The sequence below is a fragment of the Ascaphus truei genome, chromosome 11 (genome assembly GCF_040206685.1).
Source record: "Ascaphus truei isolate aAscTru1 chromosome 11, aAscTru1.hap1, whole genome shotgun sequence".
NCBI classification, from domain to species: Eukaryota; Metazoa; Chordata; class Amphibia; order Anura; family Ascaphidae; genus Ascaphus; species Ascaphus truei.
The window spans coordinates 47,834,999-47,860,267 of NC_134493.1; the positions used below are offsets into that span (position 1 = coordinate 47,834,999).

The window sequence follows — 25,269 nt, forward strand, 5'->3', positions numbered from 1 at the left end:
ACAGATACAGGGAGGTGGGGAGGGGAGACTCTACCTGTACAAGCCACAGGGACATCACACAGAAGGGAGCAGCCAGAGGAAATCAAACCCCTCTCAAGTCTAACACATTGATTGTTGGGGATGTGTGAACAACTTCATAAGTTAAATGGGGGCAATGTCTTTTTTGATGCGATACAAAATCAACAAATTAATATATATCACTTACGTATCATAAGCGTAGAACGCATGCTCAAAACGATGACAGGAGCGCGGGGTCACTTTGTAAACACCTGGAAAAATATTATAGTAGTTGGGAAAAAATAAAAACACGTCCATCAAGTTATGTTAAATTTAGATGCCGGATACTTTATCCTATATTTGTATTTATAGTACTTTGATCCAGAGGAAGGCAAACACAAAAACCCCAATGAAACATCATCCAATGGTATCTCATAACGGGAGAAATAAATTCCTTCCCGACTCCAAATATTGGCAATTTGATTACTCCCTGGATCAACATCCTCCCCATGTTTACTTATTTGGTATATCCCTGTATACCTTTCCTTTCTAAAAAGAGGTCTAACTTATTCTTAAATATATCTATCGTATCTGATATCACAGTTTGAATTGGTTTGAAATGACTCCTTTTACTTTTCCCTGCTGAATTACCAAACGGGCTGGGTAAATGGTACAATATATATGTAAAACAAAGATGAACATCGCCTCTGAAAATTTTCAGGGGGAAAAAAAAGTCATTAACTTGGACAAGAAATGTACCAAATAATAACCAAGACACCAATAAAACAATTGTTTGCGGGTCTTCTTTTATTTATTTTTTTTGAAGAGTCCACACATTGAAGTATGTTAGCCAAAAAAGTGAGGATACATGTTAAAATTACCTGGTTTTGAAAGGCAGAACCTATTGATTCCTTTTGTTAAATTATAAACGCCAACATTTTCTGGTCCACTTCCATCCTGGTAAAATTCCTGCATAAGACAATCACCAAGATTATTTAATGTTCATTATGTAAACGTTTGCCAACTTTCTCAACACCAATAGCATTAAAACCTTTACTCTGACAAAATCTCGAAAACAGCCCTGATCTAAAAATTGGAGCACAGTACAAGTCAAATATTTGCCAAATCATTAAAGTGCTAATTACAAATTATTTGGCGTGTTACAGTACAAATATCAGTCGAGTTGATATAAATGCTGCCACTCTGGGGGAATATGCAGATCTCCCCTTTGGATGTTACATTAAAAATAATACAACACTAAACAAATCCCAGGGTTTAAAAGGTAAAGTAAGATTAATTACATTAAACAAAACATGTCATACAAACAGTGAGGGTTAATGAGGACAAACAAGAGATAATAATTAGATGTAATTTAGTAATTGGTGCTTTACCAAGGGCCAACTTGGGAATTGATGCTTTACTATTTACTACACAACTTCGAAAAGCTTAAAATATTGCCAATAGGTTAAACAACTGGCCAAAGTATGTGGGGGGTCCCGGAGCTGGAATTAACACGGTTCAGCTCCAGGGACCCTCTGCTTCCCACCTGGGAGGGAAGTTACTTATTTAATTACTTTTAAGAGCTCCTTTAAAACATACCAGTGTAATTGCGTGAGAAAGAGAACACCTCAACATGTAGCCCGTCTGTCGAAACTCTATCCCAACAATATCTTCCTCTGCAACCTCAAACTCCAAAGATTTATTCTTCCAACACCAGTCTTCCTGTATAATGCTCGCTTGTAGGTGAAACAGGAACACAAAATAAAATAAACAATTTAAAGTTAGAAAAAAGACTGAAGGGGACATGGGAAATGATCTGCAAAACTGCAACAACATTTATGGCAAAGAAGGAATTGTTTCACTGCTACCAACAATAATTCCTATTTTACACATTTATTTCCATTAACCAGCATGGACTACTTGTATTCAAGTCAAAAAGGGCTTTTTTGTGCTCTTACTTGAAGGTCGTGAAAAGGTGTTATTCACATCAGTGAGCGATACTATGCCTTATTGAATAACACCCTATATACAGTCACAAGGGTATCCCCAGACACTTCCGAATATACTTGGATAGAATCCAATGTAATTTTGCCAACCTTTCCCGTTAAATCAATTCACCCCACCCCATTTTTTTACATGAGGGGTCTTCGCAGCTGAACCGCGTTACATTTCAGCTCCGGGGACCCACTGGCTGCAGGGGAAGGTGCTGTCGTGACATTGAAGCCAAACAAAATTAAAGACACAACACCCTTTAAACATAAAATGTGGGGGTAGGGGGGTTCATAAAGCACAGACAAGGGATTTTGCCGATCCTCCTCTGATGCCCCTTATTGGGAGCTTCGTGTAATGCCCCCTCCCCAGATGTCCCGTATTGGCCTGATTAGAAAGCGATGTTTTTAAAAAATAAGGTTACGTTAAGAAATCCACATTTGCCAAATTGTCGGGTCCCGCCCACTTTGCGAGCCAATCAGCAGTTGGATGTATAAGGTAGGAGAGTAAAATGAAGGAAGCTCCACCCTGGGTGAATGAGGCAGCCATGTTGCTTGTGGCAGGAAGGTCAAGCCGAGAGGCAGCCGCACACACACAGGCCGCCACACACACACACACACACACAGGCAGCCACACACACACAGTTTTCTTTCTATAATGAAAAAGTCGCTTTATTTTCAGGGTCGCCCTATAAAAATCGGGCAAATACAGAATCCATATTGCAGTTTCTTATGTTTATATAATAAAAGTACCTTTGTATTTTCCAGGTAAAACTTTGTCAAAAGTGAAAGTGACAGCGTCTGCCTTCCCAGACACCTGCATGCTGTGCTTCTCTCTTTGGCGACTTGTGGACTGCAAAGTCACGGACAGGTCCCCACAGGCATCTGAATAATTCCCAGACAGCTCGTTATTTCGGTACGAAAAGTCTGCTAGCATGTTGGATATCAACGAAAAGAGAACACACGGAGCAACAGCAAGCAGAAAACAGCACAACGACCCGCTTCTATAGAAAAATATTTTTTTTAAAGTACAAAAAGGACCTCCCACGCGTTCCGCACGAGTTCAGCACTTTCTCAAGGAGTTAGATACCCTGCGATTCTCTGAGGTATGCAAGAGGAACATGCGTCTGTTTGATGCCTCACTTTACAAAAATGGATTCAAAAACACTACCCAATTGCTTTACTGGAAATCTTACAAATATCTAAAAAAATCAAGATTTGTGTAACCGGTGAAGGCTGAAAGCTGTACTGCAATTCTTCAAATACAAGGAGGTGATCTTGGAAAGTTACATCAAAAACCTTACTGCTTGTTATCGACATTCATTTCTGAGTTAAGTTGCCCAAGGACCTGGCTAGCTTCAAGTATATTATCTCTGAAACAATATAGGAAAATCCCAGCATCAAACCGCTTCAAAGGCTCAAACATAATGATGTGGATGGAGAAAATGCCTGCAAGGCATATAAAATAATTACATACCTAAACAAGATACTTTGCCAGAAACTGATGCCAGAAACTGTGAAAATGACACATCCATAACGGCTCTGTCTATGACCGTGACAGGGTATATTGCAGGTTTTAATGCAAGTCCAGCTTTTGCTTCCGCTTCTGGAATAGTAACCTGCGAGAGGAGACAGCAGTGTCAGGCATTTATTTACAAATCACATCCTGAAGGGGAAGCTCAGTGGCAAAACACGTTGGGATTGAACCTGCGAGGCCACCGTACCCTGACTAAGTACAGTGAGAGCGTAAGCGAATCGGTAATACGTTCTGTGTCTGTAGATTGGATCAACAGCTGACAGAAGACTGAGCCACTGATTGAGCCACCTGTGCTGAAGCAGGGATATCTTGAAAACCTGACCTATTGGTAGCTATTGAGGACTGGAGTTGTCCACCCCCGCACTAGGGACGTGTAAACAAGCCAACGGCAATCACGTTACTTGAAGTAAAATTGTGCAAATGAGGAGCTGGAGCAGATTCTGCTTTCTTACTTGGATGTTGTAGGATCCTTTCCTCGCTTGGAAGCAGAAGGCTCCCCGAGAGTCAGACTCTGTCGTAAGGAACGAGGGCCTTTCCTTGTCTTGCGGTGTTAGGGTTATTTTATATTTATTGATCTGTTTGATCGTTTCTGGGAAATGAGTTATGGTAATCTCTCCACAGACACTAAATCTGCCAATAAAAAAAAAACAACAACATTGTATGAGCTGTATACTGGACACAAAGTAGTAAATAAATGTCTTACATAGATGTTGAATATGCAGTTAAAGAATTGCTGTACAAAATGCATCTTACCCCCCTATATTTTGAAATGAATTCCCAATGGCTTTGCAGGCAACACTGCACCATCTTACCTTGCAGCTATAATATCAGCGAGCTGCGGAGTGTTTGGCGCAATCTTCACGGTCAGTGTATCAAAAAAAATGTGCTCTTTCTGAGCATCAATAATGTATGTGCCAGCAGTCATGTTTTCCAGGCGGAAGGAACCGTCCACATTAGTTGTAACTATAAAACAAACAAGAACAGCCTCAGGATGAAGGAAATAGTGGACAAGGGAAGAAAAAAAAATCTGTTGTATTTAATTTTTAGTTTTCCCTTAGTTTGTTAGATAAGACTAGAAACACACACACACACACACACACACACACACACACACACACACACACACACACACGTTTTGGCTCACAATAGAGCCTCTATTATTGATCTATTGTGAGGCGAAACGTTTAGAATAAAACAGCACTTTTTGGTAATTGGAGTGCTTGTTCTGATCTATTAAATACAAACATGTTTTACAAGTTGCAATATGTTTACAGAACCACGTAAATTGAAGAACATTGAGTCTCCTCAAGAAGCGCGAAACGAGCGTGTCTTGCAATCTATGAACGGTTCATGAAAGCGGGCATCTTGAACATAGAGGTAATAGACTACAATGTATCTTCGCTAGCCAACCAATGATTAGATTCCTATTGATTTAAAAGAGAGTTAACCATAAGCAGTTGATAACCGAGAATGACTCCATGCGGAGAGTGTTGCTCACCCTTCATCTCGTTGTTGAGGGTCACTACAGCATCAGCAACCCCTTCACCTTCAGGTCCATTCAAAACCCTTCCAGTGACAGAGAAGCCCATCACATGGAAAACAGGCTGGTGGTAACAAGACAAAGCACAGAGACAGCTTCAAAAGATGAAAGGATAGACGTGTGAATACTGCCCGTTACAGCCCTCCTCTGTGTATGAATGAAGACGTTGGTCACATACAAGCTCAACAGGACGGGTTCAATCACACTGACCAAGATCCATATGATGAGTAGACATTTTTTTTCCATTGGTCGGAAGACAAGTAAGTCTACATGGCTACTGATGCCGTTCTGTGCCTACTCAAAGGATATAGAACGTATCTGCAGATGGATATACCCATGCCAATAAATATACCTCGTGTGAAGCTTTTACTACATGTTCAGATCGCAGGTTACAAGCATTTGTTCTATAAATCTTCTATACTTTAGTGGATTGGAAAACCTCCAGGATACCTGTGCTATAAACACCACACGTGCTTCCTTCGAGTTATTTTAGGCAGTAATTTTGCAGAGTAATTATGCCAAAGGTTGTTATACCTCTAATTTGAGGCTATCGTGCTCCACAGTGAAGTCCAGCCGAGATGGTGCAACATCAAACGTAATTCTCTCCCCCCTGTAAAAGGGTATCTGCAAAAGACAGTTGAAGTAGAACTGTAAAATAACACTGTGCACACAATTACCTGTCCCGTCTCCTAAACAAACTAGAAGCGGAATCACACACACAGTCTTTTAATATAATAATCATGCTTGAGCCGAAATGTTTAGACAATATCACTTTTTTTTGCCTTTGAGTGCCTGTCCTTGCCCCTATTTTGTATGGATCACTTTTAGACGGTTTGCACCCACTCTGTTCCTTTTTATCCTTTACGGAATGCTTTGTTTCTGGATGGATATAGAGATATAGATTCTTCTACTGAAGAGGGAAGTGCTGAGCCGAAACACTGACAGTCTGATACATTTTCTTCTCCTTTGTATGCCCTGCTGTGCCTGTGTCTCTATTTGCCTTAGCTACTGTGATCTTTTACAGTTTGCACCCAGGCAAGTATATGCCAATTCTGTGTAATGTCACTGAAGTTCTTGATAGATGGATATAGATATACACACACAATTGTAATGAAAGCAATCCATTCTTTTGCCCTAGATTTGCACTTCTGCCTTGATACACAGACCCCTTGAATTCTTCTAGAAAATCTCCTACAGTACATGGAGCTGGCGAACAGTATATAAGGCAAAGCAGCAGAGTAATCTTGGGCAGCGCATCATCTCCCAGAGCATCAGTTTACTGGGCTGGAGTTCGGCAATATAATCCTCTCTCCCTTTCAGTGACGGGTCTGCAGAGCAACAGAAATTCCAAAGCATGGTACCAGGCCCAGAAAAAGCTGCATGAATGGCTCTTTAATTGGGAGGCACTGCTGAACCGAACTGTGCAATACATATTGTAATAATCAGTGACACCCCTTATTGATAGCTTTAGGTAACAAAGCTTCCCATTGCTAGCCCCAGCTAATAAGAGATTAGCCACCATGCTGAGCTGAAAGACAGATGGTCCAATTAAACAATTGCTGAGAGCAGCATTTACAAAAAGCAGAGGAAAATTGGATGAGGAATTCTCACCACGGTGTAATCCCCACTTGGCAGTGAAAGGAACGTGAAAGAGCCATCTTCTGTGGATGTGATATGGCACAGATATGACAAAGATTCATCTTTTCCCTGGAAGCCTTCGACTGGTGTCAAATCGCAGCCCAAAATATCCTACAAGATTGAAAGAAGGATTATTTTTGCGGAGTACACAAGGCAAGAATCGTTTTCGTAGCATCAAAGCGTTAACCTCCAACTTTATAAAAGAAGCATAATCTGTAAATTACATATATAGAGACCAAGCATTCCTGATTAGGTACTGTTAAGAAAAGGTATCCCTTCTACATACAAAATAGGTGTTCAGGTTCATTAATAATAACTATTTCATTTAGCGTTTTTCCCCTAATGGGAGTCAAAGTGCGTCACAGCATAGTACGCAGTACATAGGAATTTTTACAGGAGAAAGATCTTATAATCTAGGATTTTGGTGGCTGAGGAACACGGAGATAAAAGTGACTTGCCCAAGGTCACAAGGAGCGGACACCAGGAATTAAACCAGGTTCAAACTCAGTATCTTTACTCACTGAGCCGCTCCTTCTCCATTAGGCCGAGCTCATACACTACGCTTGCTTGAGAGTGGGAGCTCCATCCGTGCCACTGTACAGGAAATCTGTGCTCATAATGTTGGGGGCGTGGCGGGGGGGGTCACGAAGCTGGTTCCCCCTCATTGACTGACCCAGCTCACGTGATGCCGACGTCACGCGGCAGTGGCTTGAGAAGACAAAATGTATTGTCTTCTCCAAACGCCTCCGCATCAATGCGCTACGTCGCCCGCAGGCACTCTTGGCTAACTACTATAGCCAAGTACTGCATTGTGCCTGATGTGCGCACGCACGCAGCAACGCCGGCAGCATAAGCTCGGTTTTAGAGGGCGACATGACATTTAGGGGGAACTGGTAATTTTGTTTATCGAGTTCTTACACCTGGACGTATTAACTTCTTTGTTTCTAGCAAGGGATTAGCAACATCTTGTGCTATACAAACAGTATGAAGGGGAAACAAAAACACAAAGAAAAATCTAAGTGTAGAGGTGCTTCAAATCTCTGAACAGGTTCTAGGAAATCTTGGCTCTGTTAAAATGCCTACTTACAAACTGTAAGAAGTAAATGAGCAGTGTGCAGGGGGATGTTACTCTCTTCCCAGCAAGTGGAACGCGAGGCAGTATTTTCTTAGGTTGGCACTCCCACGAGTGGGAGGTTCCTTTTGCTTTGGAGCCGAGAGGAGAGAGGCCGTAAGCTGTCCACACGCCGCCAGACCCGATCCGGAAGTGATGTCACACGCTGCATCCACGAGGAGGAGTGAGGCAGGAGCTTCTGTCCCCTGCATGCAGTGGATTACAGTTCACACCTGGACGGATAGATGCCGACGTGAGGCATGGTGAGCCTGCTCGGCGCTTGATTCCTCAGTCACACTTTTGTGTGTATCAGCCCATTTTTATTGCATCATTGTAAGTGCAAAATTTATATTTTAACCATAAACACATTGTTACTTAGCTGGTCTGTGCTATGGTATTCTTCCATGTCTTTCTCGTGGGGATCCTGTCCTATTACTTATCCTGCTGAGCTGTATTCCACCTACCTTGGGAACAGAGACAAGATTTCCTAGAACCTATTCAGAGATTTGAAGCACCTCTACACTTAGATTTTCGTTGTGTTTTTGTTTCCCCTTCATGCTCCTACTGGAATCTGTGAAACATATTCTACTACCTGGGACAATTGAAGACGAATCCCACCAGAGGGTTTGAGCAAGGGGTTTACAATTTAATTTGTTTGTATTACACATTGCACGAGTATTTTATTCACATTTTGTGATATATATTCATTTATCTTCACAATTTAGTTAAGATCACGAACTAAGTTTTTTTGGCCTAATTTCACTTTGTACTAGTATACTATACAAACAGTAAACATGAAATGATGCACATGCAGTTAAGATTCACGGCTCACTACCTCTCTCTTTATCAGCGAGGAGAAAAGTAAAAACATGACGCCTTTCATTGGTTCTCCATCGCTACGAACAAACCCCAAGACATCATAACCAGCAACAAGAAGATGGTTTAATGCCTGGGCATTGGAATTCGTCACTTGCACCATAGTTGTTGCCTAAAATAGGGGGGGGGAAGCAAATGATGCAACAGAACTGACATTTCATAATGATTAAATATCCAGCATCACATTTACAAAGATCGGACATCGAAATCAATATTATATCATCTAAATCAAGAGAAACAAACTGCGTGCATATATTGCGGATAAATGGGGTTAGTGCTTACTTTTGCATTGATGGTTTGATTCCCTTTGTTAAGCTAGCATTAATGACACTGTCCTACGCAATGAAGTGGAACTGTGCTAAGGTTTGAGGTTATACACAACAAAAAAAGCTACAGTTCTGAAGCTACAAAATGAAACAGCACTAAGACCGACCTTTTTCAATACATATCCCCATCTTTAATTGACAATAATACACATACCTCTTTTAATGTCCAGGTGGGATGAGATGCGACAATTTCATACTCTCCTGGGAGCACCTTAAAGAAAGCAAACCTGAAATAGACCAGATAATGTATCAGTGTTAATTATGTACAAGAGATAATTACAATTGACAATTCTCAGCAATGTAGTAGAGCTATAATATTATGATCCAAGCAGGGGATGTCTTCTGCTGTAGGTAAGCAGTGGTCCTAGACCAAGAGACCCAGTGGTTCTGGTGACATTTTTTTTTTAAATTCTTGAAGAAGAGGTCTTGAGCCCTTTTTCACAATGGGCTCTATGAACCTCTCTGTGAAAACAGCAATCAGTAACTGACACGTCTGAGGTTACTACCCAGCAAATTCCTGTCTGCCATCCTTTATACAGTCCAAAACAGGAACACAATAAACCAAGCGAAGGGGATAGGGAATCCTATGGTGTAGGACAATTGCCTGCAGCACCAAGAGAGCCACCAGAATGTTTAGTAAACAAACAAAATACTGCTAATTAAGAAGGACAGTCCTTAAACACAGACCATGTGTGTTCTAATATGTGACAACCACAACATGTATGTTATACAGAAGAGTCATTGCAAAACCTCCAAATAGGAATTCCGTCAGAAGCAAGGAATCAGACGCCCACGATCTTCTGTCTCCAGAACTTGGCTAAACACTGTTACAGAGCGCCAAGCTCCTGGACACACAACCCTACTTGCTGAATAAGTAGCACGGAAACTAACCATCTGTGTCACCAACTCACTGCGTGACGTGCTAGAAACAGATGAAAATGTAGATTTCTCCATTTTAAGAGCTTTCAAACAAAATAACTTACTTCCCTCCTGGTTGGGTAACCGTTGTCTGTAAGTTGACTCCACTTCCAGCTCTTCTCATTGCAACTTGAACTCCACCTGGACCCAAATTATGATTCCTACTGAGTACCTGTAACATATTTTTTTTTAGGTTTTTACAGTTTTCAAGCATTAAACTATACAACTATTAGAAACGACGTGGCAAACTATTCTAACAAGCTGAGAACGACATTGCAAGTCGCTATAGGCATCATTATTAGGGCTTCTGCCTTATACATAATACAACAGAACATATATAATTACATTGGAGCTCAGAGGCAACAAAGATCCCTGATCCACAGATTCTCCACAACCCAAAAAGATGGTTCGAATTCCAACTGAAGACTGGAATTGCAATGTTAAATTATATATACACAAAGATGCCAGGTGACTAAAGTCATTCCCAGACAAGTATGTGGCCACGCTGGTTTATCGGACTAATTGACTCATTCTAGTTTACATAACAGGCTATGCTTTTACAGCAAGAACTGTGTGTACCCAAACCAGCATTGGTATATTTGTCTCATTATTTGAAATCTAGGAAGGGCGCTATAAACTTTCAAAACATTACCTTTCCGTTCACAGAGAAACCGGTAAAAACAAAATTGAGATCTTCGCCTCTTGTACAAATGTCATTCACGCCATCCACATGAAGGGGCACACTTGTTGGCTCTGCAGAAAAGCAGAAACAAGAGTATATAGAAACGTGTTCATATCAAAAATAAAAAGTGGCTTCCGTTTCTCCCTATATAATAAGTTATTATTGTGCACGGGTAACTATTTTTCCATCTGCTTTTCTTAAGATTCGACCCTACATGTTTTAGGGGTAAATTCTATATATTCCAAAGCAGCCGTTCATGCTGTTTTTGGACGAAAATCACCAATGACTGCTGGGCGGCTGGACCAAACCGCACGCTAAACCCCCTAACATCCACACCCCCAAACCTAAATGGGACCAGCTGTGTGGCTGGACTATTCTCCATCCTGAGGCGCACTCCGTCCCACAATGAGCAGCCACTTTACCTTTTTGTTTCAATATTGTTCCTCATTCCCTCTAGATTGTAAGCTCTCAGGATCAGGGCCCTCACTACCTTCTGTATCTGTGCATGTTTGTCCTCACCTGTACTTAGTTTATGCAATTATAAAATCTCTGTAACCCCATTGTACCGCGCTGCGGAATATTTTGGCGCTTTACAAATAAAACAATTATAATAATAAATAATATGATGTCAATGGGGATTTGTGTCCACAAACGTCTATCCCTAGCATTATTGCCTCTTACACATATCCTGGGAATTCCTCAGCTTGCTACTAAAGTATGTTACACTGTAAATCTGCTTAGTAACAGTCACTATTTTTGCTGGGAAATTGCAATGAGTCCAAGAATTTACATACCAGTAGTTTCGATGTATTCAGATAGCAACATAATAAGCCATAAAATGAAGTCTTTTTGTATGTGATCAAAAAGTGGTTTAGCCACGGATATCAGGTAACATTAAAGCAGCAGTCACCCCCCCTGTCCCTCCCTGTTTAACTAACAGGATAGGAGCCATGGAGTCCCTGGAGCTGAACCATGCTAAACTCCGGCGGGACCCCCTATTTCTCAAGCTGCTAACCGGTGAAAGTGGCGACGGTGCTTCCGGGTATTTAAATGCCCCGCGTCACGCCCTCCAACAGGAAGCCGGAACAGATGATGTAAATAAAAATGATGAAAAATACAAAATAAACTTTATTTCAATGGTTCATACATCTTCATTGGACAAAATAAATAAATAAAGACCCGACCTTCCTACGCGTTTCACGGCCCGCAGCGCTTTGTCAAGGACTGACCCACTGGTTCCCACCCTTGTGAATAAAAAAGGGGTCGGTGGGTCAAAAAAAAAAATTTTTTTAAAAAGAAAGAAAAGCATACAGGGGGAATGCTGCTTTAATGTTTGTGTTTGTGAAGCTATTATCATAAGTACATTTCATATGTTTTATGTCAAGCGTCGGAAGCCACCTGGAATCCTGTGATTATGTGCAAATTAGAGCAGCCTGGGAATTGAAAACATATACACACAATGCCACAGGGATTTGAATGCTTTCAGCGCTGACAAGTAAGAGATACTTACCAAAACTCCACCCTAGGGGAGGCTCGATCTTAAGCACAAAATCCCCCTGTAAAAATTCAAATAAATAAAACGCTATAATCAAAAGCCGCTACATGGAAATCCATTTTTATATGTAGTTTTTAAACCCTCAACTGAAGAAAAAACAACACATGCAGCCCTCGCTGGCATACAGACGTGAGGTTCTTGTTTATAGATTTAACGCTAAGTTTGAAAGAAACAAAAAAAAAAACAATATTTATTTTAATTACACATATGGCTGTTCTGTTAAAGCTATAAAACCACATTCAGCCACTGTGGGCTTTGATGCTTTTGGAAATATTGGTACAATATATGGTACACTTGGGATGTTAGATAAAAAGGTCTGAAAACTGTAGGGACTAACTTATTCAGCCTAAAAAATGGCCCACACCCTGTCAGTCTGACTACAGAGAGGAGGCTCTCCGCGGATATCTGATACAGCAGGTTGAGGTGCAGTATCCCCCTCTCAGAACTGGATTCTTCGTCTGCGCTCCAAATAGGACGGCTATTTAGGTTCCACTACTTCATTAACAAGCCAGGACTAACCTACAGATTTACTTGCTTTTTAAAAAAAAAAAGTCATTTAAAATGATCTCTGTTTTAGAGCATAAATATTGTATAAACATTTCCAAAATGAGGTCGAGGGCTTTTTTTAACAGACGAAATTAATTAATTAGGCACCAAACTCACAAGTTTGTTAGGGCAGGTAAGGGCTTATTCTATAGCTGCTGAAGAGGCCGATGGGACGATATACCCCATGGTCAACTATCCCAAAGTCTTTTAACTACACACCCAGGTTTGTTTAAAAAAGCATTACTATGGCCAAATAGCATACTATATATAAACTTTACTGCAGCACTCCTGGGACCCTTCATTTTTAAATAGTTTTGAAGCGGGGGGGGGGGCCTCCGGAGCTGAACCGTGTTAATTTCAGGGACCCCCTGCTTCCCGAGATACTCACCTCCCGTAGGTGGTGCCAGTATCTGTCTGCTGTTTACATGTCCCGCATCACGTGGGCCAATAGGAAGCCGTGAGGGATAATGTTACGGCTTCCTATTGGCCCCCGAGACATATAAGCAGCCTTTATGTTAGCCCAAACTAGCCCAGTCAGAGCTGCCACCTCTCCCCCTTCTGATGTAAGTATCTCTGGAAGCAGGGGGTCCCCAGCATTGCAGCTTTAAGTGATGCCACTCAGGAGGCAAAGGACTAAAGAAAATACTGTAGCTGTTTAATATCTCTGTTTTCAACAACCTCAACAGCTATTAATTCATATCTAGTCAGTTTGTTATAATGGCTATAAACGGTATTTATGGATGTAAAACACTATTACCTACTCACCTTATCATAGAGGGGAATCATGAAGTAGCCATTATTAGGGGCACAGTCTGTCTGATATTTCAGCGTCCCTTGCTTGGTATACAACTTAATCTACAAGTAGAGAAAATACCTGTGATTTATTGTTTATAAACTAGAACAAAGTTCAATCATGGTCTCATTTGAGTTAATTTAAAAGGTTTTGCTTATGATTAGTTTTATATAGTCTGTCTTCTAATCCTCAGGTAGTTAAACCTTTGTAGTGTGTGTAATAACATTTGTTGCAATGGATCGCGTCGCCACACTTAGATTGTAAGCTCTGTGGGGCAGGGTTTTCCTTTTCTATTGTCTGACCTTGTACTATAATTCTCTGTATTGTGTGGTCGCTTTGGTAAAGTGCCGAGTACAGCTCTGGGGCGCTTTATAAAGATGCCCAACAACAACAAAACCACATAGGGCACTGACAAGGGGTCAAAGGGCCAGGCATGCGAAGGTTACGGAAGTGAATGAATAGAAGGCTGGGGCCTTCTCCTGACATAAGGGGCCCCCAGAGATCTCAAAGGGGCCCCCAGAGATCTCAAAGGGGAAACCCAGAGATCTCAAAGGGACAGACACGTGAAGTTTGAGGAAGTGAATGTATGGGAGGCTGTGGCCTTCTCCTGGCACAAGGGGATCCCAGGGATTTCTAAGGGGATCCCAGGGATTGCCGCAGCCGGATCCTGCCCTGTGAGGATGTGTGATCGCCGCCGGGTTGCCTCACCTCGATTAAGGAGTAGTTGATATCCACTTCCGATTTGACGAACCCCCCGCAGCCCACCACAATGTCATCGGCCCCCCGCACCCAGTCACAGCACAGGGCGCAGAGCAGCGCCAGCCCGAACACCCGGCCCCTCATCTCTCCCCGGTGTCCTCCCGTCTCCCAGGCCCGTGTCCCTCCTCCCCGGTGTCCTCCCGTCTCCCAGGCCCGTGTCCCTCCTCGTTCTGCTGACACACACTAACACCTGACAGCTGCGGGGCGGCCCAGACTTTCCCTTTCCGCGCACGCGCGCTGCGCTGGGGCCTAGGCCGCTTCGGGTCGTTGTCATGGAGAGCAAGACATAGAGACGTCAGGAGACATTCCCGCCTCTACTGCCACCTAGTGCCTAAGCGGACACGGAACCGGCTCTGAGCACATGGAAATACGCCCCTCCCCCTGCTTGGTATCCCTGTCAGTGTGGGGATACTGCAGCTTACATGCAAGGGAAGGCACTAAGTACCCCATGCAACGTATTATAGGTGGAGATCATTTTTAGGAATGGTTTATGGGTATATACTCGTGTAGCGGTAACGTAGCCTCCATCGAAATGCGATGACCATTTATCAAATCAGCCAATCATGTTCAAGGTGGTGTAATTAGCTGAAGGTTCTCAGCCAATGGGCGACAGGCCGGGGCACGCTCCTCTCCCGTCACACACAGGCAGAAGTAATAGGGGCCCCTGGTCTCCATTGGTACAAGGCCGTACCTGCTGGAGGCAGTTGGAGGGTGCTACTGTGCAGGGTGTGTTGCAGGCCACGCTGGCAGCAAAAAGGTTAACATTTTGCAAACAAAAGGGCTATCCGTGAACCCTTTGGTAGGGTGAGCATATTTTTCCCAGGACAAATGTCGCGCATGCTCGGCTGGCGAGCACCCATCTTGCATGCGCAGCGGGACATTTGAATATATTTCGGGACAGAGGTCAAAAAACACGGGACGTCTGGCCACTCTACACTTTGGGTGTTCCCAAGACGTCACTACGTGATGGGGTCCTGCCCGCAGCGTGCTTTTGGTTCAACTTAGGCCTCATCCAGGATGGTGCTGAGCAGGTGCGCGCGCGCTCACGCTGGACACGTTGCGACAATGCACATGGCCTGCGTGAGCGGGCTGGCTCGCCTGCTCGGCGCTCAGCCGCTTGCCGAGCAAGCAAAATTGATTTTGCGGTTCGCTCAATCCGGGCGAACCAGCTCTGTGACGTCGGGGCCGGGCCCCGAGACGCGCGCGCACCTAGCAGGCCAGGAAAAGCACGGATGAGCAGGGTGCAGCGCTGGAGCGCCAGCGCGCCTGTTTCCACCCTGGACGAGGCCTTAGATGGCGCCACGCGTTCGTATGTCGCACAGGGAAATGGAATCCATCTCTTGCGGCATCTTATTTGGGGGGTGACGCTGATTTTTATTTTCATTTAATAATAATAAAAAAAGGATGTAAAAATATGAGTGCAGAGTAGGAGGAAGGCGGATCTGAACAGCCCAGTGACTATAATTGATATTCGGTCGAGCAACGATATGGCTGTGAGTGCAACTAATTTTACCAGTCTTTTTAATATGTATGTTTTTTTCTTCTATTTTCTTTCAAGCCTAGCTCTTTTTTGGGGTAGTTAAGAACATCCCCAATTCTGCTTATTGATATAACCAATTTATATAGTAAACAACAGCCTGGTGCTGTACATCATGCACAAGAGGACACCCCTAAGATACTTATTATCATCTATTAAGTGAGATCGTATCTAAAACTTTTTGGGGGCAATTATAAGAAGACCTCCATTTTTATCTGTGGTTTAACCCACATACAGTAGTTGGTGTATGGGAAGTGAAGGAAGTGTTGTCATCTTCACTTGTCAGCCGGGGTGGTCATGTGATCACTACTACATTTAACATAGGTTGAACATGATGGACATAAGTCCTTTTTTTTATTTATTTTTTTCAACCTCATCTACAATGTAACAATGTAACTACTGAAGCAATCAGATGAGCGGAAAATCCAGAGGTCCGATGCCACTTTGGTGGCAGTAAGAAGGTTTAAGCCTTAATATTGTGTAGTTCTGAAATGTATCATATCTTTATGACCTCTGTGGAACTATGGTACATTATTAGATATCTGTCTATTTATTCGTATCTCTCAACCGTGGCTCAAGTTTGAAAATGACATTCCATAATCGTGCCCTCGTTGCTTTCTTTTAAACCATAAACCGGTTTGAAATCCCACTATACAGCGTATCCATATATTTGAACACTATGCAATATTTTACACAATATTTTGTTTTATTTCAAATACAACCAAAGTAATGCATTCTGGCAATATCCTTTACCCATAAGCCTTGGTGAATGTGTCCAGACAACAAAGTATGCACAATTACACATTAGTAAGGCACGGTACTAAATTACAGAATGTACCCAATGTCTTCAATGACCTAGCACAAGTAATGGGATAAAGAATGAGTCCGATTGTGACATTCACAATTTCAAATGGCTATTTTCTTTAGTATTTATTATGCAATTATTTACATTAAATAGTTACATTGGTTAGCACATACAGTAACATGCAATATTTAATACAAGTACAGTATATTCATTCTCTTAACTCCCACTCTCGTGTTTGCAAGTCTAACTACGACACATTTGTATAGTATTAATAAAAAGAAGCATTATATATGGCAACATTTCAATACGGTGTAACCCTGTAAATCATTTGTCCAGTTGTTTAACCCTTTGCCTGCCCATTAACATAGCCACCACATTATGGGGTTCAGGACTCCAGACGCCCCGGGCTCTATGCTAGTTTTCTAGGAGAGATCACGTCCTGCATGCCTGTAGAGCGCTGTATGCGATTTGGCCAGAAGACTCCTCTTCCTCCGTTCGTGTCATCAGTGAGACCGCGATCACATGATCGCGATGTGCCGGAGAGGCTGTTGCAAAGGGTTAATAGATTTATACCTTGAGGAAATTGGAGTTTTGAACTGGATATTGCATCAATTTACAGTATGAAAACAAATCCAGTACATTGTTTCTGTAAAGGTTAAGGAATAGGGAAACTATAGTTCACACTCTTACTTTGGCAAAATGCATAGAGAAATATATTGCACTCAATTTGTGCCAGTTCTTGAGGTATATAATAACAAGACATTTTGCCAGACATCCACACTCAAATTGTAATGATGCATGTCCTTATCATACATTTGCTTCACACATGCGTAAAAAGCCTTAACCAAATATTCAGAATATTGAACCATCACTTGTCTTTCTTCTTTTTTTTTTTTTTTTTTTTTACAAATCGGGAGGAAGTTGGATTAAGGTTATTCTTGAAAGCATCTATTAGCATAAAAGGAGTTTTCCTGTTTGTATGCGCAGATGCGTTTTCATTACCACCAATGCCATTTTCCCCATCAAAACCCTGTATGTGCCAGCAAAGAAGTTTCACTTCAAAAATACAATGATGTTTGGGTTGCATTCCAGTCAACCTGTATAACTCAAATTACCAATATAACAAATGCATTATGTTTGCTGAAGGCGATAGGCTGAGTAACAGAACCAACGTCTCCTGAAAAATGGGGTCTATATCAAAGGCAATTTTGGCACAAAATAAGGGCATTTTCATCCTATATCTATGTATAAAAGCCCAGTCTGCACCTGGCACTGTCAGTAGGAGGAGTTGGGGCGGGGAGTTACATGGTGCACAGATTATGAGATGTACAGTATCACATTCTGTGTCCCTGCCCCAGCTTGCACCTTGGGAAGAGTCAGTAGGAGGAGTTGGGGGGAGTTACATGTTGCACAGATTATAATGAGATGCATCACATTCTGTGTCCCTGCCCCAGCTTGCACCTTGGGAAGAGTCAGTAGGAGGAGTTGGGGGGAGTTACATGTTGCACAGATTATAATGAGATGCATCACATTCTGTGTCCCTGCCCCAGCTTGCACCTTGGGAAGAGTCAGTAGGAGGAGTTGGGGGGAGTTACATGTTGCACAGATTATAATGAGATGCATCACATTCTGTGTCCCTGCCTCAGCTTGCACCTTGGGAAGAGTCAGTAGGAGGAGTTGGGGGCGGGGGGGGGAGTAACATGGTGCACAGATTATAATGAGATGTATCATATTCTCCGACATGCTTTTTGCCTTTTATTTGCCCACAAGATCTGCTATGTGTGAGGTAGCACAAGTCTAAAATTTAGCATCAGAAACGGTTCTTACATATACAGAAGATCTGCTCCAAAAAATATAATCAAAACACACTTTTCTCTCAACGTTAATACATAGACCCCCAAGCAGTCAAAATAATTTTAAATGGGGAATCAGATGTAATTAGTCTTACACCACTGAATACTTTTCACCCTGGACTGCAACTGACCTTTTTAGGGCAAATAAAAAATATTTTCAGTGAAGAATCAAGTGTCAAAAGCACTAAAATGTTGGTAATGGATTTGATATTAGATTAAAGATGTTTGTTTTAAAATTCTATTCAAGTTTTGGATTATTTTTTAAATGTTAAAACCAGTAATGTTTGGCATTCAACATAACCCCATTCCTTAAAGGCAGTATCCTTTTTCCGAAACATGTTACAGTATGCTTGATTTGAGGTAACGTTTAACCAAATCTTTTCAGACTTCTGATCAGTTCTTGTAGCCCTAAAGATCCTGGAGAAAACTACACCATTTTCCAATTAGCAATACCATTAGCGATACCATTCAGTAGTCCGATATGAGCTTTCTTCATGGATGTCGATTGTAGAAGAGCTTTTATACAGAAGTATTCTTCAAATATACTTTCGATGGTGATCTTTTAACTCTCTTTTTCATGCTTATATAGATATGATACAGATATTAACGTTTCTTAATCTTTTTACCAGCAAAACATATACTGTAGCAGCCTCTAACAGAGGTTTTTTTCCCCAGTTTGTGAAGTTACAAACTTCATTTTTATATCTTGAAAGATATTAAAAATGCTGTGTTTCCAGAAACAAAATGGAAGAAATTTCAGCTTTTTAGCTATTTTCCCTTAAAAAAAAAAAAAAAAAAAATACTTGTAAAACACAATACACAATTTGTCAGTAAAAATAAACTGGAGTCTTGATGATATCTTGCATTCTTCATATGCATATGATGGCAAAAAGTACTAAATAAATGGGGTTTACATTTAAAAAAAAAAAAAAAAAAAAACTACCCCTGAGTAGAAAATGATTTATCAGTAGAAATATCATTGGTGAGTGCATCTCTTGAGAGAGATTGGTTAGTCTGCCACTTATACAAAAGCAGCATCACCTTTGGTTGTTCATAATATCAAAATGTGCCCTTTGTAGAATACATTCAGAAAGGTATTTTTGATTGACCCTTTTTTGGTTCCCTGCAATCCATTGCACCGCCCGGAGTCAGTTATTCCATGAAGATTCATTGGTAACAACAGTTAAATGATATTAGCATCTTTGGCCATAGAATAGAACAGCCCTTTATTTTCCAGTAGGTTTGATGGTGTGTCAAATTCCACAATTTCCCCCCGGTCGAAAACAATTATCCTGTGGAGATAAAAATACATCAAATAAATACATTATGTGCCTTAATGTAAATAGAAACTAGCAGATTAATGTAACAATAATTATATTTGAGTAAATCCCATTTTCAAGATGAACTGATAAGTAACAGAAACGGAAAACTAAATGAGAACAGCACACGATATAGAGGCCCAAATATACTAAATGGTGCTATCCAATGGGGCACCTTCCACCATAGGAAGACGCATTACAGAACATTTAATATGAATATGGACTATAGCTTTGAATACCTTTGTTTGACCTCCCCACACCCACAGTAATTATAGCTTCAACCACTTCTTATACATTCTAATTGAGTTAATATTTTAATCAATGTAATATGTGTTACGGTTCTGTAAAAGTTGGGTGGTGATCTTATTGTGTTTTGCTAACACACAACACTGCAAATGTCTTCCTACCTAGTGTAATCCATGATGGTGTTGAGTCGATGTGCTATTGTTATAACTGTGCAGTCTTCAAACTCCTTCCTAATGGTCAACTGGATGAGGTCATCAGTCTCCAGGTCCACCGCAGCTGTGGCTTCATCCAGCACCAGGATTTTGGTCTTACGGAGCAGAGCACGGGCCAGGCACACCAGCTGACGTTGACCGACACTGAAATATAAAGTGGTCACAGCCATGTGCATAAAGGCTGCTAGTTATTGGCCAAATTCCACCAAACCACAGCACTGTGAAATATTTATGACTAGCAAAACAGTGTTATTGTTTCACTTATTACAGAAGACTTGGTATAAAGAAAAAGCAACAAACATTTTCATTACCATTATTAACAGTACTTTTATAATCTAAGATTCTAAGGTCATGTGCTGTAAATTTAATTGCGTGTCAATTTTGGTGCCAAAAGGTTTGATTCTGATATGGCAGGCATACGTTATAGGGATCCATGGATTTGAAGCAAAAGGTGACAGTGTGCTCATTTGCATGTCATTACCCAGAATCCCTGGCTGCAGTGGAAGCATTGTCTATGCTAAGATATAATGTTGAGGGCAGGGTTGCAGGCGCGTCTGAGACATGTGAATGTGCTCACAAGTGGCATTTTTATGTGCTTCTGCTGTACAGTGGAGGGTTTTTGTCACTTTTTTACCCACCATAACTTGTATAATGTGTGGTTGAATTCTATCCAGCAACATAACAAATGCCACAGAAAAATGGCATACTGCTTGTAAGTTTCTGGAAGCAGGGACTTCATATCCTATTGTTTCATTGTGTTTTATACTTGTCTTTACACGGATATTGTACTGCGCCGTGGACTATCTTGACGCTATATGAATAACATGATAATAATAATAATAATTAGGGATTATTGAAAGGCTCCGCTGTAAATTAAGACATTTGGGATATTCTAATATTGGAGTGACCAGTTCTAAGTTACCAAGACATTCTTAGAATGAAACAATTGTTTTCCCCTGATAGTCATTATAAATCAATATTTCTCTAACATAGGAAATGAGATAAAGATAAGTATGTCATCTGGGCATAATAAACATGAATAAAAGCAAAGATGGAAATAATATGATGTTCTGGAGCAGTAGAATGGTACTGGAAGTTTAAATTCCCATTAAAAAATAAAACTGCAGAAACTTTGTTATATTAATGATCATTTCAAGCTGCTTTTTCGGTTATACTGTACCTCAGGTTCTCTCCTCCTTCAGAACAAATGTGATCAAGTCTGTCCGGTAAACTAGAGGCAAAACTTTTCAAGTGAGCCAACTCCAGAGCTGTCCAAATGTCTTCCTCGGAATAGTTATCAAATGGATCCAGATTCATCCTTAAAGATCCAGAAAACAGAACCGGATCCTAAACAGAAAATGAGAAAGAAAAAACACCACCATGATCAGGACCAGCAGAATGCAGTGATACATGAGCAGGTCCAGCAGAATGCAGTGATACATGAGCAGGTCCAGCAGAATGCAGTGATACACGAGCAGGTCCAGCAGAATGCAGTGATACACGAGCAGGACCAGCAGAATGCAGTGATACACGAGCAGGACCAGCAGAATGCAGTGATACACGAGCAGGACCAGCAGAATGCAGTGATACACGAGCAGGACCAGCAGAATGCAGTGATACACGAGCAGGACCAGCAGAATGCAGTGATACACGAGCAGGACCAGCAGAATGCAGTGATACACGAGCAGGACCAGCAGAATGCAGTGATACACGAGCAGGACCAGCAGAATGCAGTGATACACGAGCAGGACCAGCAGAATGCAGTGATACACGAGCAGGACCAGCAGAATGCAGTGATACACGAGCAGGACCAGCAGAATGCAGTGATACACGAGCAGGACCAGCAGAATGCAGTGATACACGAGCAGGACCAGCAGAATGCAGTGATACACGAGCAGGACCAGCAGAATGCAGTGATACACGAGCAGGACCAGCAGAATGCAGTGATACACGAGCAGGACCAGCAGAATGCAGTGATACACGAGCAGGACCAGCAGAATGCAGTGATACACGAGCAGGACCAGCAGAATGCAGTGATACACGAGCAGGACCAGCAGAATGCAGTGATACACGAGCAGGACCAGCAGAATGCAGTGATTCACGAGCAGGACCAGCAGAATGCAGTGATACACGAGCAGGACCAGCAGAATGCAGTGATACACGAGCAGGACCAGCAGAATGCAGTGATACACGAGCAGGACCAGCAGAATGCAGTGATACACGAGCAGGACCAGCAGAATGCAGTGATACACGAGCAGGACCAGCAGAATGCAGTGATACACGAGCAGGACCAGCAGAATGCAGTGATACACGAGCAGGACCAGCAGAATGCAGTGATACACGAGCAGGACCAGCAGAATGCAGTGATACACGAGCAGGACCAGCAGAATGCAGTGATACACGAGCAGGACCAGCAGAATGCAGTGATACACGAGCAGGACCAGCAAAATGGTAGTGATACACGAGCAGGTCCAGCAGAATGCAGTGATACACGAGCAGGACCAGCAGAATGCAGTGATACATGAGCAGGACCAGCAAAATGGTAGTGATACATGAGCAGGTCCAGCAGAATGCAGTGATACACGAGCAGGACCAGCAGAATGCAGTGATACACGAGCAGGACCAGCAGAATGCAGTGATACACGAGCAGGACCAGCAGAATGCAGTGATACACGAGCAGGACCAGCAGAATGCAGTGATACACGAGCAGGACCAGCAGAATGCAGTGATACATGAGCAGGACCAGCAGAATGCAGGGATACATGAGCAGGACCAGCAAAATGGTAGTGATACATGAGCAGGTCCAGCAGAATGCAGTGATACATGAGCAGGTCCAGCTGGGGTTTTAGAGTAAAGGGTTAGGTTTTTAGGGTAGGGGATTAGGGAAAGGGGTTAGGTATTTAGGGTAGGGGATTAGAGTAAGGGGTTAGGTTTTTAGGTTAGGGGGTAAGGTTTTTAGGGTAGGGGATTAGAGTAAGGGGTTAGGTTTATAAGGTAGGGGATTAGGATAGAAAATTTAGGTTTTTAGGGTAGGGTATTAGGGTAAAACGTTCAGATTTTTAGTTTAGGGGATTAGAGAAAGGGATTAAGGTTTTAAGGGTTGGGGATTAGGGTAAAGGGTTAGAGTAAGGGGTTAGGTTTTTAGGGTAAAGGGTTAGAGTAAGGGGTTAGGTTTTTAGGGTAGGGGATTAGGGTAAGTAGTTTTAGGGTAGGGGATTAGGGTAAAGGGTTTTAGGGTTGGGAGTAGCATTAGTATTAAGGGTTAAAAGTAGGGTTTTTTTAGGATACAGGGTTAGGTTAGGTAGGGGTTTCCCTTGGCGGCTAAACAGGCGGCGGTAAGGTGAGTAGTGAGTAAACGCCGGCGGAGATTTAATCGCAGCAAAACAGGCGCAACCAAATGTCCTAGAGCGTTCCTCAGAATCTTCTGTATAGTCCAATGGTAAAAGCTCATTTCACAGATATTACTTCTGGGAGCTAAGTAATTAAAGAAAGAAAAGTAGAAATAGGAATGTATATTTCCAGCCAAGCCTCTCACCTGCGGGATGATCGTTATTTTAGATCGCAGTTCATGAAGTCCTAGTTTTGAGATGTCTATCCCATCAATACAGATTTGTCCGGATGCAGGCTCGAGAATTCGAAACAGAGCCAGGGTCAGCGAAGATTTCCCAGCGCCAGTTCTTCCCACTACTCCAACCTGTCCATAAAAACCATTGGTGATTATCCCAATGTGCACATAGGAGACATACGCAAAGGGCCAGGAGCATCGAATGTTCAAATCATACAATAATATTTTTTTTTACGTTGATGCCGCGGATTGAGAAGATTGAGGTTAGTACATCGGCACACACAAGTTAAAATGTAATTTCTGTGTGCCCATTTTGCGACACTTCGTACATACTGCAGGCCCCCGGAGACAACATGCGGGGAAGATTTTAGGTTCATGCTTTTGAGTGGAGCTGAACAAAAACAGAGAAGATGTCTTCATGGCATTTTCAATAGGGGCCACAGTATATGGTTGATCCTCAACAGAGACAAGCAAGATCCCAACTTCTATGCTATTCTACAAACCTTTTCTCCTTGTTGAATAGATGCAGTGATGTTCTTCAAAGCAAGTTCTAGGTCTTCCCTGTACCTCAGACCATAATTCTTAAATTCAATTTTACCTGCATTCGGCCAGTCACCGATTTCGGAAGCGTGGTCTGATGTCCACGGAGCCTGAAAAGAAAATGCAGGGTTTCCCTGTAATACAATTCTAACATTTCTATACGTTCTGCTATCGCACAATCATTCTTCCCATTAACTACAATATGTCCAAAGACGCACTATTCACATTAGAGTAATCATTTGCAGTATTAAGTAACCAGTCTCCACCAACCCTGTGACATGAAAGTATCGTGGAGCATATGTACAGTATACCACCGCAAATCAGAATATGTTACCACCTCTAATATTATATAATATACGTAGAAGGAGTAGCAAAGAGACCACACGGAAGCATTCCACGTCATTAAAATGTGAAAGAATAAACTTTAATAGTATTGAAAACTCGACGAAAGACGTGATAATATATATAGTGCAAATAAGGAAACTTCAAATCCCCAGAGAAGAGACGGATATTTGTAGGTGGGAAGGTATATCAGTCTTCCTACCCTGGTATATTACCTGTTGGATAGGTCAAAGCTGAGACGGAACTCCAAAGTATATATATGTATGTAGTAATTATCTGCAAACAAATAATGTATTGTGCAGGAGTTGCTTACCTCGGGCTCTACGTCGCAATACTCCTTCACTCTCTCCACCGCAACAGAGTTAGTTTCCAAGTCTGTCGCAGTGTGAACAGTCGCATTTAAGACACCTGTTAACTTGATAGATAAAGCAAGGTTGAGTATTCGGAACTAGAAGTAAGCTCATTATCATAGCAAAGAATGGAGTTTAAGGCCCTTGTCTAAGCTGCAACAGCCTATCTGGAGCCATCACATGGAAATCTCCATTGAAGTTAAAGGGTTTCCCGGTGCAATAGTGTTGGATCAG

General features: G+C 42.0%; 2 protein-coding genes across 10 annotated transcripts in view; both read right to left on the bottom strand.

The window, feature by feature from the left end:
* LOC142463397 (BOS complex subunit NOMO3-like) overlaps window positions 1-14,535 on the bottom strand; it is a 30,645-nt gene extending 16,110 nt beyond the window's left edge. Inside the window, exons 1-17 of the mRNA XM_075566078.1 lie at window positions 14,216-14,535; window positions 13,480-13,569; window positions 12,124-12,169; window positions 10,584-10,684; window positions 9,997-10,103; window positions 9,168-9,240; window positions 8,647-8,799; window positions 6,674-6,811; window positions 5,597-5,686; window positions 5,021-5,126; window positions 4,335-4,485; window positions 3,975-4,152; window positions 3,463-3,604; window positions 2,739-2,870; window positions 1,597-1,733; window positions 879-966; window positions 206-269 (exon numbers count right to left, since the gene is read on the bottom strand). Of these exons, the coding sequence (XP_075422193.1) occupies window positions 206-269; window positions 879-966; window positions 1,597-1,733; window positions 2,739-2,870; window positions 3,463-3,604; window positions 3,975-4,152; window positions 4,335-4,485; window positions 5,021-5,126; window positions 5,597-5,686; window positions 6,674-6,811; window positions 8,647-8,799; window positions 9,168-9,240; window positions 9,997-10,103; window positions 10,584-10,684; window positions 12,124-12,169; window positions 13,480-13,569; window positions 14,216-14,350 (1,931 nt within the window). The 5' untranslated portion in view covers window positions 14,351-14,535. The remainder of the gene's footprint in view (window positions 1-205; window positions 270-878; window positions 967-1,596; window positions 1,734-2,738; window positions 2,871-3,462; window positions 3,605-3,974; window positions 4,153-4,334; window positions 4,486-5,020; window positions 5,127-5,596; window positions 5,687-6,673; window positions 6,812-8,646; window positions 8,800-9,167; window positions 9,241-9,996; window positions 10,104-10,583; window positions 10,685-12,123; window positions 12,170-13,479; window positions 13,570-14,215) is intronic.
* Window positions 14,536-16,718: 2,183 nt separating this feature from the next.
* The window catches only part of LOC142463398 (multidrug resistance-associated protein 1-like), a 57,341-nt gene continuing 48,790 nt past the window's right edge, over window positions 16,719-25,269 (bottom strand). For all 9 annotated transcript variants that reach the window (XM_075566084.1, XM_075566080.1, XM_075566085.1 and 6 more), the window contains 6 exons: window positions 24,999-25,100; window positions 24,307-24,453; window positions 23,774-23,932; window positions 21,419-21,585; window positions 20,188-20,382; window positions 16,719-19,753 (listed from right to left, as the gene is read on the bottom strand). In XM_075566084.1, coding sequence (XP_075422199.1) covers window positions 19,645-19,753; window positions 20,188-20,382; window positions 21,419-21,585; window positions 23,774-23,932; window positions 24,307-24,453; window positions 24,999-25,100 — 879 coding nt within the window. In that variant the 3' untranslated portion in view covers window positions 16,719-19,644. The remainder of the gene's footprint in view (window positions 19,754-20,187; window positions 20,383-21,418; window positions 21,586-23,773; window positions 23,933-24,306; window positions 24,454-24,998; window positions 25,101-25,269) is intronic.